The sequence below is a fragment of the Atta colombica genome, unplaced genomic scaffold, assembly GCF_001594045.1.
Source record: "Atta colombica isolate Treedump-2 unplaced genomic scaffold, Acol1.0 scaffold351, whole genome shotgun sequence".
In the NCBI taxonomy this organism is placed as follows: Eukaryota; Metazoa; Arthropoda; class Insecta; order Hymenoptera; family Formicidae; genus Atta; species Atta colombica.
Genome location: NW_017259461.1, coordinates 114,974 through 131,067, shown reverse-complemented (window position 1 = coordinate 131,067; position 16,094 = coordinate 114,974). Strand labels below are relative to the sequence as shown.

General features: G+C 33.6%; 4 protein-coding genes across 5 annotated transcripts in view; 3 read left to right on the top strand and 1 right to left on the bottom strand.

The window, feature by feature from the left end:
* The window catches only part of LOC108690770 (DNA-binding protein D-ETS-6-like), a 6,458-nt gene extending 1,367 nt beyond the window's left edge, over nucleotides 1-5,091 (top strand). Inside the window, exons 3-4 of the mRNA XM_018198236.1 lie at nucleotides 3,892-4,033; nucleotides 4,764-5,091. Of these exons, the coding sequence (XP_018053725.1) occupies nucleotides 3,892-4,033; nucleotides 4,764-5,091 (470 nt within the window). The remainder of the gene's footprint in view (nucleotides 1-3,891; nucleotides 4,034-4,763) is intronic.
* A 1,749-nt stretch (nucleotides 5,092-6,840) lies between these two features.
* On the top strand, nucleotides 6,841-8,382 carry LOC108690773 (40S ribosomal protein S12). 2 transcript variants are annotated; one of them, XM_018198240.1, is made up of 5 exons: nucleotides 6,841-6,905; nucleotides 7,041-7,076; nucleotides 7,407-7,541; nucleotides 7,812-8,016; nucleotides 8,277-8,382. In XM_018198240.1, the coding sequence occupies exons 2-5, from the start codon at nucleotides 7,060-7,062 to the stop codon at nucleotides 8,343-8,345; spliced, it is 426 nt and encodes a 141-aa protein (XP_018053729.1). In that variant the 5' UTR covers nucleotides 6,841-6,905; nucleotides 7,041-7,059; the 3' UTR covers nucleotides 8,346-8,382. The 2 variants fall into 2 exon arrangements, with proteins under 2 accessions (XP_018053729.1, XP_018053728.1); XM_018198239.1 differs by lacking the exons at nucleotides 6,841-6,905; nucleotides 7,041-7,076 and having other exon boundaries at nucleotides 7,375-7,541.
* On the bottom strand, nucleotides 8,095-10,914 carry LOC108690772 (zinc finger MYND domain-containing protein 10). Its single transcript, XM_018198238.1, has 8 exons — nucleotides 10,817-10,914; nucleotides 10,630-10,738; nucleotides 10,038-10,321; nucleotides 9,690-9,895; nucleotides 9,427-9,596; nucleotides 9,110-9,253; nucleotides 8,806-9,038; nucleotides 8,095-8,709 (listed from the first exon to the last, which is right to left on the bottom strand). Exons 1-8 carry the CDS (start codon nucleotides 10,912-10,914, stop codon nucleotides 8,640-8,642), a joined length of 1,314 nt encoding a protein of 437 aa, XP_018053727.1. The 3' UTR covers nucleotides 8,095-8,639.
* Nucleotides 10,915-11,882: 968 nt separating this feature from the next.
* On the top strand, nucleotides 11,883-14,804 carry LOC108690778 (DET1 homolog). The gene is made up of 7 exons (XM_018198249.1): nucleotides 11,883-12,453; nucleotides 12,608-12,745; nucleotides 12,826-12,970; nucleotides 13,405-13,513; nucleotides 13,601-14,077; nucleotides 14,174-14,380; nucleotides 14,470-14,804. Exons 1-7 carry the CDS (start codon nucleotides 11,998-12,000, stop codon nucleotides 14,651-14,653), a joined length of 1,716 nt encoding a protein of 571 aa, XP_018053738.1. The 5' UTR covers nucleotides 11,883-11,997; the 3' UTR covers nucleotides 14,654-14,804.
* Nucleotides 14,805-16,094: the final 1,290 nt, after the last annotated feature.

Genomic DNA, 16,094 nt, shown 5'->3' with positions numbered 1-16,094 from the left:
TATATATATATATATATATATATATATACACTAGCAAGATCATAATGCTTTTTTTTCTCTTGGCGATACTAACATCATCGCATTTACACATATTGCAAGCATAAATCCAAAGCAATTCATGCTATAAATTTAAATAGCAAAACTTTTAGGAAAGCTTAGTATAAGGATTTAGTCTTGGACCTGTCACGATTGAATGGAGAATGACCGGAAAAGGCTAACCATTCCCCAAAGACCGATTCTGGTCTAACTGACCAAGAGCTTATCTAAAGCTTTAACGATAGCGGCGATCTATTATAGATAAACGCGATTCGGGAAAGTAAATATCGGTATCGTCAAATGGATAGTTTTACCCCAGACTTTCTTCACCTCTGTTGCTCATGTGATTCGAAAGGAAAAGCAACGTATATGCTGAAATAGTCTATATTTTGTCGATATAAAATCGATTGAATAAAAAAGCGATATCCCAAGGAATAAAGAGAAAGCTTGCAGTTTGCAAACATTGAGTTAAAATTCATTTCATACAAAATAAGAAATTTCTATGAAAGTGGATGGTATTAATAAAAATATCTTATATGACAATCATGTTTACAATAATGATTATAATACGAAATTGTTATACATGGAAGGATGCTTTTATCGAAGTATTTAAAAATTTATGACTACAGATTTGAAGAAAATAATTTTGTTGAACCGTCAAAATAATTACGTAGAAAGCGGAAATATTGCAAAAAATTTTAACATTTTAGCAACCAGCTTGAGCCTTCGTAATTATTTTGATAATCTAATAAAATTATTTTCAGGTCTGTATTTAATTAAACTTTTAGGTACTTCTGCACAGCTGTTCTTCTCGTGTAGAATCGGTTTCTGTATAGAGTCATAATGAAAAAACACGAAAAACGGAATAAAATAAATTTAATTTTCTTTTATCTATGCTCTATTATGCCCCTCTTTTTCGTATACGGAATACAGACTTCCGAGCACCATCTCTTTGGAGGAAGAAAAGCTAAAAGTGAGAGGTACCGAACTGTGGCAGCGTAAGCCTCTGAGATATATCGTCCGTTTGAATAACGTTGCAACTCTCTCTCTCTCTCTCTCTCTCTCTCTCTCTCTCTCTCTCTCTCTCTCTATCTTTCTCTTTCCTTTCCTCTTGTTCTCTATGTGTGTGTCGGCCCATCTCGCCCCGGCAGCAGCCGTTTATTAAACGAATCAGTGTTATCGCGGTGAGAGAGTCCTTCATGAATAAACCATCGAGTGTTTAGGGCAGCGGAAAGGTGGTGCCACGAGGGGTTACGAGCTTGCCGCGCGACCGCTTTTACCCCTCTTTCTGCTCTCCTCCAGGGGCAGGCTCTAACGGGCTCGGGGGTGGTAAGCTCGCCGCGGGGCGCGACTATATTGTTTTCATGATGAGCGGCAAGCGTACTCTGAATCTTGAATGTATACGGGATAATTTTACGCGTCGCACCTCCGTCACACGTCGCTTAAACTTCTCTCCCGTGTACGTTCTTGCGTTTATGGCATGCACTTTGTATTTACGCATATATGTGCATGTGTTTAATGTGTGCAGCCACGATATCCTCGAACGAATCTATTTGAGCTTGCCCTTTGAGCATTTTGTATCGTATTTAACATAGATAGATCAAATAATAAAATTATATTATACTTATATATATATATATATTTTTTTTTTCTTTTCTCTTTTTCTTTCTTTTGCATAATTGGAAGTGCATAATAATATGCGAGAGAGTTGTGTAAATCTTTTTGTATCATTACAAAATATTCTTATATTCAAATTTTGCATCACGTTTCCGTATATATTTTTATCTTTGTCATTGCATTTAAGATATGTAATTTTTTTGGCATATGTACTATTGTTTGTCAATTGTATTACAGAAAGTGGAAAATGTAAATATCTTTTAATGTTGAGTTGACAACTAGTATGATAGACAATAATAAATGCAATATGAATATTTGATATCTCTATTAAAACTTCTTATGAGTATAATTGTAACAACTTGTATAGCGAATAATCACTTCAACCGAGACTCTTAGATATTTTTTCATTTTCATAAAGGGACTTTAAAATATTCTCTTTAATATTTCATATCAAATAAAAAAAATGGCGAATAACATGCATACATTTTCAGTTATATCTCCATAAGTCACAGACAAATAATATGATATGAAATAATATAAAATATATCCAAGTTTTTTTGCAGAAATGTTGTGATTTAAAAAGAAATGATCATCCCAAGCAAACGAAAAATCCAGTTTTGAAAGAAGGAATTTCGAATAAATCTATACAACTTTCGCCATCTCGCTCAAGTTCTTAAAGATACTTGCGTAAATTTCGAAAAAGAAAGAAAAGAGAGCAAAAGAGATGGCAGCTGAGACGGTAAGTACTCTAAGCGCAGTATGTCGCAAGAGGGGAAGGTGTAAAGGTATTCCGTTCTTACCAAGACTAAGAGTGGGGGCGCAAAGGGCTGAAAGCTGAAATAACCAGGGGCAAAGGTCGCTCAGTTGCTCTCTGTCCACTGACTGGCGGAGTTTTATTCCAAATGCGTCTATCTTCCGCTGATGATTGATGTTGCTTGTCGCGTGCGTGTAATTGTCCGAGATGTGTAGAACGTTCGGTTTGATCGAGATCGGTGAAATGAATCTCAATTAATATTCCCTGAATTGTATCCATTATTTTGCGAAACAGTTTAGTTCGCGATGAAATTTATTCGTTGCTCGTGTGATCGTTGGACATGAACTCATGTAAAATTAACTTCTATTATTATTCGGCTAACACATGAAACATCATAGCGATGTGCGAGCATACAATACTTTTTCTTTTAAATCAAAAAGATGTAGGCTCAAGACGTAAGATCGCCATAAATGTTAAGACTGCAAGATTATCGACTATTGAAAACGCAAGAAAACGGATTTTCAATGCGTGATTCTCAACTCCAGAGATGATGGGCTTGTCGTTTATCGGTTTTCGAAAGCGCCGTTTATATGGCACAGGATTAGGCCAAAATATCAAATTCGGCGCGTAATGTGGAGAATTCAGACGCATCCTTTACATCTTCAGCAGGACACCAGATTACACCCTTCGGCTGCTGCAATTCTTTATAACGGTAAATTAAACAAAAAATTTAATTAATTAAATTTAATTAATTAATTGAAATAAAAACGTTGAAAATACTATCACACATATTAAGCCTATTCTTTTTAACTGAATTTCTTGCATGATTCATCTTTCCTTTTTTTTCTCAAACGTGCAGAAGAGAAAAGGAAGAAAAAAAAATAAATCGTAGAAAAAATTCAGCTAAAAAAAATTAATCTATTGTCTCTGTCGCTCGTGTATTTATTTGACGTTGCAACTGCGTTTGATGCGAAAATACAGATATATGACCTATTAGCGAAAAATAACTTGTATATAACAAATATATAATAATCTTGACAGTATAAAAAATAAAATGTTACATATAATAAGATGTTAATAGCAAATATTAGAATTACATGACTTTTTATATATACTTTCGCAATAAAATTTAAACCGATAATTATCAATTTTTTTGTCAACATAATATTTACATAAATGATATACAGATAGAAACGGAAGGATAAAAGTCTGTGTCAGTCGGAGTAAGAAGACAAGTGTACTAGGGAAAACCGACGATTCATCGCTTTTATTTCTCTGTCTCTCACAGTCCAAACGACTCGATCTCAAGAACAGCTTGAGAACATGGTTTGGTGCATGCGTGTTCCGTTTTCTGCTCGCAGAAAGGTTCAGCCTCCTACAACGAACTTGCTCGCTGATTGGATCAACAGCTGGAGCCAGTGGCTCGGGGGCGGTCGGAGGCGGACAGGTTCAGCTCTGGCAATTCCTGCTGGAGCTGCTTTCAGATTCGTCTAACTCATCTTGTATCGCGTGGGAGGGCTCGAATGGGGAATTCAAGCTCACCGATCCGGATGAAGTAGCGCGCCGTTGGGGTGAGCGCAAGAGCAAGCCTAACATGAATTACGACAAACTGTCACGCGCGTTGAGGTAATTGTATAAATATAAACCGATAAATAAATGATACAATTATACATATTATAAATTATATCGCTGTGTTGATAGAAAAGTGATACAAGTAAAAAATTAGAATTTTTTAGACAATGAAAAGAAATTGATTCTAAAGATTACTATATTTTCTATGAACGACACATTTGTAGCTCATTTATTTATAAAGTGTGTCGCAACATTTTGATAATGAAATTTATACTATATTAAAATTGCAGTGTTCGAATTTTGAAAATTCACTCTAGTTTTAAAAAATACATTAATTGAAAGAATAACATGGAAAGGAAGTAGTTATAGAAATGTGTATTTAGCCTATTTAAAATATTCTTCCAATTGAAAATTTTAAAAATATATACTGAAAAAAGTTGATAATTGTCATTTTTCTGTTAATATAGCAATTTATTGTTTCTTAGCGATTTATTTCTTTCTTTTTCTTTCTACTACTGTGATAGAGTTGATATAGAAATTATATATAGGTAAAAGAGAATGTATAGTTTAGATTTATAGTTGTAAGAGGCCGGAGAGAAGTATAAGTGTGAGTTAAGTATTTCTGTAAACCCCTTCTTGGCTTATATATGCTGAAGTGTAAATAAATTCTATTCTTTTTCTTTCGTATGTAGATTTTCTTTTTTTTCTCAAATTTTTTTCTTAACACTTTGGAACAATTTATGTTAACACAGCGCTGTTAAGAAAGAAAAATGTTATTTCACAGATATTACTACGACAAGAATATAATGACAAAAGTTCATGGTAAACGTTATGCTTACAAATTCGATTTTCGTGGTTTGACGATGGCTTGTCAGTCGCAAGCAGGCATTATGTTGGAGGCGTCGACGTCAACGCGCGTAACAAATACGAGCTGCCATCCTCATCATCAGGCTCATCGCACTTCTCGCTTATATCCTGTTGGACCTGCTCAGCACTCTGCACCGTCCACTTTCCAATCAGAATCGTCTTCCAGTCAACAACAGCCACCGCCACCTCCACCGCCATTGCCACCACCACATTATTGGCCATATCGATATTCACCATCGACATAACATTGCTCCCAATTACTGTTAGGCATATGAGATTACATCAGCTGATGTTAACTTTAATCTTCTTCTTTTACTCTCTCCTAGAAAACACCAATTGAATGTAATATAATAATAATAATTTCATACTCAACAATATAAATATAACATGTAAAACCCATGTCAGATTAAAGATTGAAATTGAATTAGAATTTAATCAAATCAGGAGAAACAAAATCAATATGAAGATTAATGAATTTTATTTTATCAAATTCCAGTCCAATCTCAATTTCAAATTCTAGTCTGATACAGCTTTATAGTTACACTGAGTATGAAATTATCATTTTAATATTTGTGTTACTTTTGGTTGGTGTTTACTGGACTCAATGGAAGAAGGACTGGTTCTAATCTGAAAGCTTACTTGGCCAATATCCAGTGATAGATCAACTTTGATCAATTTGAATGAATAGTTCTCATTCTTTTGAGTTCCTTTTCTCTTTTTTTTCATTCTTATTTCGGATACATCACCGCCGTTTTTATTTATATCTAAAAGCATTAAATCGAAACATCAAATTAGCTTATTAAGTTCAGGTTAATAAATATAGTTATAGTTTTAATTAACACATATAGAAACAATCTGTACATACGTAATAATAATGAAAATTAATAATATACATTGAACAAATGTGAACTATTTTAGATTAATTTAGATATTTAAATGTTGCAATCATTATATTTCCTTCATTACTTTTTTATCATTATGCTATAAGATCTTGTAAATATATCGATCAGTACTATATTCAAAGCAATATAGTATGTTTTTTTATTTTTTTCTTATTATTCGCGACTATTATAGAATCTATTACATGTATGTACAATAGTAGATTCTATACTAGTATATAGTAATTTGTTACTAAATACTTTTATATATAAATAAAATCTTATGTATTCACAATGTATATTTTGTAAACACAACTTTCTATCTAATAAAATATAATGTAGGAAAACGAAAAGGAAAATTTTCCATTATGTAAACCAAAAAATAAAATTAAAATATTACTACTAGCTGTTCGATTGCTTACCAAACTAGTGCAAATCTTTCCTAGCAGCAATTCATTAGTGAATTAGACATTGGTTAAATGTTAAGGATGTACTGGACCAATATTTGTGTTACTAAAATCAATTCTTCTTTCACACAATTATCCATATGGATCACTTGTAATAATTACTTGTAATGATTACGTAATCGTTAAAAGATTGAAAATCTACAGTAAAGCGTAAATACTAGAACAGTCCAAATGAATTTCATGCTAAATGAAATTAATTATATTGCATCGGAGATAATTCTTCTTTAATGAAATATTACTTGCTCTCAAGAAATTTCAAATTCCGATAGAGACCAATATGATCACGTCGAGAACACGATTCTTCTTCTTTTTCTTCTTAAAGTTAATGCCTCCTGCCATTCGAAATAATAAACGAAGGTCGATACGGCCAGATCACGTCTTTATGAGAGATACAAAAAATGATGCAATACCCGCGAAAAAATCGAGGACACGATATGATTGATGTGAATTTCATAACATTCTTGCAGATAATAAATTTGGCGCGAATATTTGTCTTAACCTTAAGACCTAAAGTTCGTCGACAGAGGGCATGACACACATTAACATAATTATGATCGATCATCGATAATTCTACTGTTTCGAGCAGAATGTTGTAGATGTTGCTCCGCGTCAACATATCGGCCGGTCAAACATGCGCATGGCATCGCTGGTGATTAAAATGACGCATGCGTAAAAGCCCAGAATGCGGTAGCTCCTTCTCGGCCTGCAAGAAAGGTAAACTGATCCACGTTGAATATTGGCGTGATTAAAATCCATTTATTATATTAAGATCATCATGTATCTCGCCTGCGAAAACATTGGAATGTATCTCGTAAAGAGAGAATAATAACGTCCTGTATTTATTTCCAGCTCTCCAGTTCGCTCAAACATGTCTGACGTAGAAAAGTGAGTATACTTAATCTTTTGCATCTTCTTTTTTTGTCATGCGATTAGTTAATAAATTAACTCTTAATAAATTATCGGAATCATGTACGGATCTGCGCGCAAGAAGTGTTTAGTGACATAGGAATAAAGTTTGATGCATAATAAAGGTATTCATCACTGTAAGATTGATTAAACTTTTGTTATTGAAAAATCAATTGTAGATTTTGCAATTGTAAAAATATACATGTTATAACAGCCGATAAATAGAAATAATAAAATGACATCTATTGATAAAATAAGCTCTAAATAATATTCTAAGATGCTGTATTCAATAAAATTGTTTCATTACAGTGATGATGTGCCATCAGCGATGGCAGCGGGTGGTAGTATGGATGTTAACACTGCGCTACAAGAAGTTCTAAAGAATTCTCTCATTCACGACGGCGTTGTTCACGGACTCCATGAAGCTGCCAAAGCTTTAGATAAGTAAGAATATAAAAATATTATTTATAAGAGGTTTATTTTTTTAGTTAAACTTTTTGAACTGTTCATCTTTTTTTTCTTTTTTGTTTCAACATGAAAAAAAATGAACAAACTTCAAATATATAAACAAACAAACAGATATATAAAGTGAATATAACTATATTAGGAAACATAAAGATTCTCTCTTTTAAAATCCAATTGTTATTTTTTGATGTCTTGCTGTTATAAACAGTAACAAATATTATGCCATAATGTGTGTCTTTTATATTGCAGAAGACAGGCTATGCTTTGCATCCTGGCAGAAAATTGCGACGAACCAATGTACAAGAAATTGGTTCAAGCATTATGTAATGAACACCAAATTCCACTGATAAAGGTAGATAATAACAAAAAGTTAGGTGAATGGGCTGGCTTATGTAAAATTGACAGCGCGGGCAAAGCACGTAAAGTGGTTGGCTGCTCATGCGTCGTCATAAAGGTAGGCTGTATTAAACCTTTTTTGCTCTTCCTGATAAAATCTGTGATGATCATAAAGTAATATATTAAAGACATAATACATGATTTACAATATGTATGTATTATAAAACAATACATGATGATATTTAGGCTCCCTCTACTGAGTAGAACCCATATTATAAACAAATCATGCTGTAATTATGCCTTGCTGATGTGATTTTATTAATATTTTTATCTGTATCGTTATTATTCCATTATTGAATTAACATTTATTATTTATAGGATTTTGGTGAAGATACACCTGCTAAGGATGTTCTAATGGAATATCTTAAACAAAGCGCTGTACATTAATAACTTTTAATAAAATATTTGACATAAATTACACAAATACGTTTGTTCCAAACATTTCTTAAAATTTTCGTTAAATTAAAGTTAAAATATATTATGAATACAAAGATTGCAACTGTTCTTTTCCAATAATTTCAAAATGCGCGAAAATTGTGAGAATGTCCTCATTGAAAAAAGCGTTGCAATCTTTGTGTTCATAACTGTATAATATTTCATTATAATTAAAAAGATAAGATATAATATATTTTTAAATGTATTGATGAATACATATATTCTTAACTATTAAGAAATGTATTATCACTGTCTAGTTTTTGTTATTGTATCGCAAGTATTCTTGTGATTTTCCCAGTCTTTCACTTGACACTCTCTATAAGAAAAATATCAAGTGTATGTTACTTTTTGAATGCATGTAGCATTTGTTAGTAAGCGTGATGTTAGTAAAGTCTGATTATTCCCTATATACCTGCTACAATACCAAACTTCCTTGCATTTGGAACATCGTTTCTTAGACGGTTCTTGACATAACGAACATTTTTTCGTTTCTATACGGTCTAACTTCTCCAAATCATAGACATCACTTAAAATTTGTGCGGCCTCTTTAATGTAACTTGTATCTGTTGTAAATAAGTACTTCGATTGATGCCTAGCCAGTTTCTTCCATTTTTTATGATATTTTTCCAGAATACTTGACTTTATCTATATTTGATATGTTTAAGTTTGTATAATTGATAATTGATAAGAGAGAGAAATGAAAAATAGTGATATACCTGCGGCATAACTTCCACGCGAACCGGGCAAGTTGAATTCGAAGATGGCATCGCCGGCGATATATTTAAGTAAGCTAACCATCTCTTAAGCTCTATCAAAGGTGCAATTTGATCGAGTATATCGTCATGCAAATGTTTCTGTAGCTAAGATATAGAGTTCTATTAAAAATTATACATATTTTTGATTGTTAACATCGATATTAGTACATAAATGAGTGAAGAGAACTATATTTGATCAAGACAGATCTTAAAATCCAATAATATACTCATTTGCATTTTTTTTTTAATTTTTTGATCCATTTTCACTTAATAATTACCTTTGATAGCTGGGACAACCTGTGCTCTGTGATTTCATAGTATGGAGAACATTTTGGATTAAGAAGTAATTCTCGCAAGCCAAACCATACTTGTCCCTCCCTTTTATTAATTTTTCCACTTTCACTCGGTTTAATTTTCCTCCAGCTGCCTTCATACATCAACACCTCATCTATATGAAGATTAACGATAGCTTAATTGTTTATCATACTTCGTTAAGATACTAGAAATGGAAAATAGATGTTAACAGATGAAAACGAATTACCATCCTCGTTTTGCTTCTTCCATGGTTGATTTTCTATCAGCTGTGCAAATAAATATGGAACGTCGTGTATAGCTAGCATGCGCGAAATTGCGCAAAGAGGTAAGTTATCCAAAATTTCTATTAAATAATGAAGAATTGAGATACACCGCATCCCAATGTCAAACTCGAATGCCCTTTGCTTCTCTACTATTTCTTCCAAGCAAGAGCTGAAGCGAAAAACATGTATGATTAACAAATTCAATATTTATGAAAATTTAAAATTTATATCCTCTGGGTAAATAATTTGTATATGTATTCTCTGTTTATTTTATATTTTCTTATATTTAATTAAAAGAGAGAATATCTTACTCAGCGTTTTTGATTTCATATACTTCTAAAGTTTTTCCATCAAGAAGTGTTGTTATGTGTTGAACAGTGTAATCGATGAGATCTATCACCGTGTCATCCAATGTTTGCGCGCTTTCGCAATGAAACAATATATTTTCCAATAATGAAACCGCGATAACTTCGTGATAGAATATACTGAATAGCATAAATGTATTTGTTGGCTCCCCATTAAAATCTATCAAAAGTGGAAACACCTTGTGCTTCCATATGTCGATTTGTATAGCTTCATACACAAGAATGGGAATCTAAAAACAATATACAATTAAATAAATAACACTGTAAAAGAGACAGTTAATCGAAAGCTACTTACATAGAATATTGCTAAAGTAGAAAAAATTATAATTATATTAATTAAATATAATTACTATTGAATATTATAAAAATTGATTAAATATAATGATTTTATTAAATATTAATAAAATTATAACAAAGTTATTACAGAAAATTATATTTTTGCACATCTTCAGTTTATCGATAATCTTTCTACTTGTGATATCGTATTTACAACACTGCTTATAGCATATTTTACAAATTGTTCTTTTTAATTATTTACTTTCTTTAACGAAATAAACCATTCCATGACACTCTCCTCATGTAGCCCTGTTATCTCGAGCACATTCTGCTGATTTAGCAACGTCAATTTTTTGTGGAAATCCAACCAACTGAAAGAAACATTTTCACATCGATTTCTGAATTACATCGAATGATAAGGGAATAAAAAAGAATAAAAATGCGATTACCTTTTTGTACCGACATTTTCGAGCTCCGAAATATTCAAGCTTTCTACATAAGCTTCAATTTCCCATGGCGGTACTATGTATTCCATTTGCTCTGCCATTCTTTCGGAAAGAATTCTTAACGTATTTTTACGTTAGATTCTAAATAACGATCATCATATTATTGACAGCATTCTTGTGTCCATGACAACAAAAGTATGTTTGATCGATAAATCGTGTGTGTGTGTGTATATATAAATAAATTAAATATTTAATACAAATACTATAATGCAAATAGACTATTCGCATCATGAAACACTGATAAAATATTCTTGTATATATATCAGCGTCACAGTAACTGAAGTGACAAATCAATTATACAGTATTCTGATGAATTATAACAAATAATAGCAAACATCACATTTAATAATGTAATTAAAATCAGTAATTAGAAAAATAAAAAGTAATAAGTGAGTAAAATAATCAAAATAAAATAGTATCGTATTATTTTATTATCTTCTAGCTTATTTCGCATATATTCAAATTTACAATTTAATAAGACCAAGGAAAATGTCATAAATTATAGATCTAATAAAAGATAAAAAAATAAATATTAGATATGGGAAAAAATTCGTGGCGTTTTTTTAATGCCATCTAACGGGAAAAACGTCATGAACTTTTTCCCACACCTAATATTTCTTACTTCAATATATAATCGCATTATTTTGCTTATTAGCTGGATTAAGGTCCAGTTGTATCAATGTTATTTTGACTTTAAACGAAACTTAAAACTCTCTCTATCTCATTTTAAAGCGAAAAAAGAGACAGAGAGTTTTAAGCCTTACTTAAAATCAAAGTACGTTGGTGCAATCGGGCCTAAAAAAAATTATCAAATTCATTCGTTTGATTGTCCACTGAGGGACTAAAGTGGTGATCAAACATGATTGGCTCTTATCTTTAAGATCCAGCTGTTTCAACCAATCATTCCTCGACCGTCGTTGTGGCACTTTGTAGTCTGTGAACGATCGCAGTAAAATTGCGCAAGCGCGATTTCGTCCATCTGACCCATAACTAACCTTGTTTTTGAAATTTGCAGTTTCACGTTAAGGACGTTGAGAATAACATTGAAAGTAGACAACGTCCGCTCCTGTCAAAAGGTACGATGTATCGTACGTAATATCGGCGGTAATTTTCTCCGCGATCGGATGCAATGGATGCTATTTACGTGCTCCGTTGTCGCGCGAGCTTGTAGGATGGCGACGAGGGAGAGCAGGATCGAATCCGTGGCGGATCCCTGCCCTGTGAATCCACGCAGGATCGGCCCGCAGAACGTGGTGGTGCGTCTCCGACGTAGGGAGACGATGGGTTGTCCATATCCAGGCACCCATGTGCACTGCGCTCGACAGTTCTATCAGAATGTCTTTCCCAACTTCACTGTGATGAATGTGGAGAAGCCGCCGTGCTTCCTCCGCAAGTTTAGCCCAGATGGAAGATACTTAGTGGCGTTCAGCGCGGATCAGACTTCGATCGAGGTGTACGAGTACCGCGGAGCACCGGCCGCTGCAGACTTGTTGGCCGACTGCGAAGGCGAGTACATCGGCCACAAGAACGACGACTGTAGCTTTCACATACGAAGTAATATCTTCGCGCGATTTTTCAAGGTACTGGATACTAACCGACTCCGCACGGCGTACGCCTTTACTTTGCGGATTGTAAAAGATTAAAGAAAAGAGAGAAATAGAGAGAAAGATAGAGAGAGAGAGAAAGGGAGAGAACCGGTGAAATTGATGTACCAGCTCTGAAACATATTTGTAGGTAAAGTGGATTATAAATGTAGTAGAAAGCAACCAGCAATTGAACAGAGAATGCAGTCTTTTCACCGACGACGCTCGGTATGTAATTGTGGGCTCGGCCGCTCATATCCCTGAGGAGTTGAGACCACATTTTTATCAGGTAGCACAAAATTTCTAATTGTTTTATCTAAGATATTATTCTTTCTGAAAAAGAGTTTAATAAAATAATATTTCTTAAAGATTTATTCCAATAACGAGGCACTGACACCAAATCCTAGATCACCGCTTGAAGATTATAGCTTGCACCTTGTTGATTTAAAAGGTGGAAAGTTATGTGATACTAGACATTTTAAAGTCGACAAAATTTACTTGTCGCACAATCAAGGTATATAAATGAAATTTGGACAAATCACCGCTGCTTATCTAACCAAGTTGAATCTAGCATTGTACGAGTATGATTTGCTGAGAAGAGCTTGCACAAAGAACTTTGCTCATTTTTATATGGATTCTGAATTTCTTGTCCAGCAACGAAACTTGGCTCAAATGAAAAATTACACTGCATATTTGTACTTTTAAATTATTCGAACAATCTTTATCATTTTTAGATTCTGAATAGATGATATTTTAGTAATCAATGGATATCAAATAATTCAGTAGTCGATAATTCAATAGTTATTCTTCTATTGATTAGTATATGAGTATTACTGAATGAGAAATTCAAAATGAGCAAAGTTTTTTTTAATTGCTTTTGTTAAAATATTGGTCAATTAGACAGTTAATATTTCAAACTTAAAATAAATTTATTTCCTTTCTATATAGGTTTATATTTATATAAAGATATATTAGCAGTTTTATCTGTACAGCATCAAATGATTCATATCTTTCAAATTCTTGACGGCATGTTTATAAATGTCAGAACAATAGGAAGGTATTGTGAGCACACATCTACTAAATGTTACAATTATTAACACTTTGATAAAAGACATGAAAATACAACCTAAATGACATGTGTTAGGTTTTGCATGGAAGACGATGCTTATTTAGTGACGAGTGCTTTTCCTGGAATTAATTGTCGGCCATTTAAGGATGTTGCAATAAATAGTTTAAAGCACAGATTATTAGTATATTTATACAAAAGAGCAGAATATATAAGCTACGTGACCAAGGATCCTTATGAACTGAGAAGATTTTATCAATATTTTGATCAGCTAAATTCTCTAAGAATGTGGAAGATGCAACTATTAGATACCAATCACATCCTGGTGAGATATGCTAGCGAAGAAGTAGCAACATTGCAAGCAACTGAACCAAACGCGCAGCCGGCTTTATTAGTGGTTTACAATATGGTTACGGCAAAAATTTTGGCGGCTTACGACAACGCGTCGACTCAATTATTAACTCAATTCGAAAACTTTAGCGACTTTTTCAGAAATGCCAGAATGAGCACGGATTGTCAGTACATGTGTTCACCATCTAACAACATATATGCACGGTATATAATATTATTCTTCATCTTAACATTGATGCACACATAAAATACATGATTGTCTAGATAATTTTCCTTTAACTTTGTTTCATTTCCTTTCAGATTATTACAGCAAAGATTCAAGCAAACGATAATAAGCGCTAGATACGGAGGTGTAACTGAAGCTACGAAAAGGCTGCTTGCTCAGTTACCAATATGTGCACAATCCTACTCGAGTTCTCCGTATCTCGATTTATCTTTATTTTGTTACGATGATAAATGGGTGTCTATGATGGAACGCCCAAAAGCATGTGGGGAACATCCAATACGGTTGGCGATTCATTCTTATCCTCGTGACAAAAAGTTATCGAGAAAACTAATCTTTGCCTGTGATTTCTAATTTCTTTTCTTTTATGCAGCTTTTATGCACGTGACTCGGGTCTTTTAAAATTTAGAATGTATGCCGGTATGCTGGGACGAACGGCACCAACGGCTGCAAGACGATTAGTTGCATTCACGTTCCATCCAACTGACCCATTCGCAATATCGGTACAACGTACTAATGCAGAATATATTGTTAGTTTTCATGTTAGACATGTCTAGATCTTCCTTTTCTCAGTATATTTTACTGATGTACAAAGAGATTTCTTATATCTCGCAAGAATTGTTAAGATCGCTGTCGCTAAAGTACAAAATTGGGATTCTGCTTTACGAACAAAGCTATGTTACAGCGTGATCATACATGTTAATTATATTTAAGGACTATCATTGACTGCTAGTATGTAAGACAATTGTAGTTTAACATACTTTTAATACAATTAAAGATTGAAATTCTTAAAAATACAAAATATTTGGTAATATTTCCGATCCGCAGGAATTTAGGAATTTTCTTATGTCTTATGGAGCGAAACTTGCAGATGCGTGAATCAATGACAAACGCTATTCCGATGGATCTAATGAAACTGATCTACGGGAAGGCTCTTGTGATTGGTCAATGCTAATTGCGCATTCCGGAAATTCCGCGCCATGGGACACAGGAAAACATATTTTAGTGAAACGGAATCGATAGAATGAAGCCGCGATCAAACAGCGTTCCGCCAATTTCGCACCATGGGATCGCTTTATGCATACGGAGTTTTGTGTGCGGCAGCCCTAAGGCTATATCCACTCAACTAGCTGTATAATGTATGCATAAAGAAAATTATCCAATCGCATTTCTCCTATAAAGACGCACGTAAAATATGACGTTTATGCGGCGATGCAAATATTTATATGGATATACCCTAAAGCCTTGTATTCACGATGTTAAAAATCGGTCCAAGACCTCGGATGAAGAAAGAATTGACCAATCGCAATGGTCATGTGATCAAATTGTTCAAATGTAATTTGTTAATTTTTCTCTGGCCGAGATCGGACCAATTTCTAACATTGTAGTCATTGGGCTTAAGAATTGACTAATCACAGTCGAATATTCCTCTCTCATTCGATGGTAAGAAGAGAATACTTGAAGATAATTGATCAATTTTTTCCTCCATTGTGCATAGGGCCTTATTCCAATTCCTAATTTTGTTCTATTGTGCGCAAGCCCTTACGCCGTGACCATCCTCCATGATTCATCCTCCATCTCGCAGTTCACAGCACCACAGTATATACTGTGGGAAGACATACATTACGGAATATGCAAGAAATGTTCGGAACAAAGATAATCGAATTGTACTGACTTTCGCCGTGTGTATTGGTTGATTGATTCCTGATTTTTTAGTCGTTGTATCAAATTTCGTAACAATCGTGTCGCATATATTATCACTAACATCTGGAACGCATTAGCAGGAACGTAACGCACATTTTCAGTGTAATTTGTCAGAGTGAATCTCGGCCGCTCACGTTCTAACATTCGCAGCCACGTTTTAAGTTCATCGCCAGAAAGGCCAGGAAACTCATCTCCATCGTGAACTGCAACATAAGATATAAAGAGGTATCTCTTATTTCATACAGGATACTTTATATTTTATATTCTGATGCAAATGCTCTCTGTTTATGTATT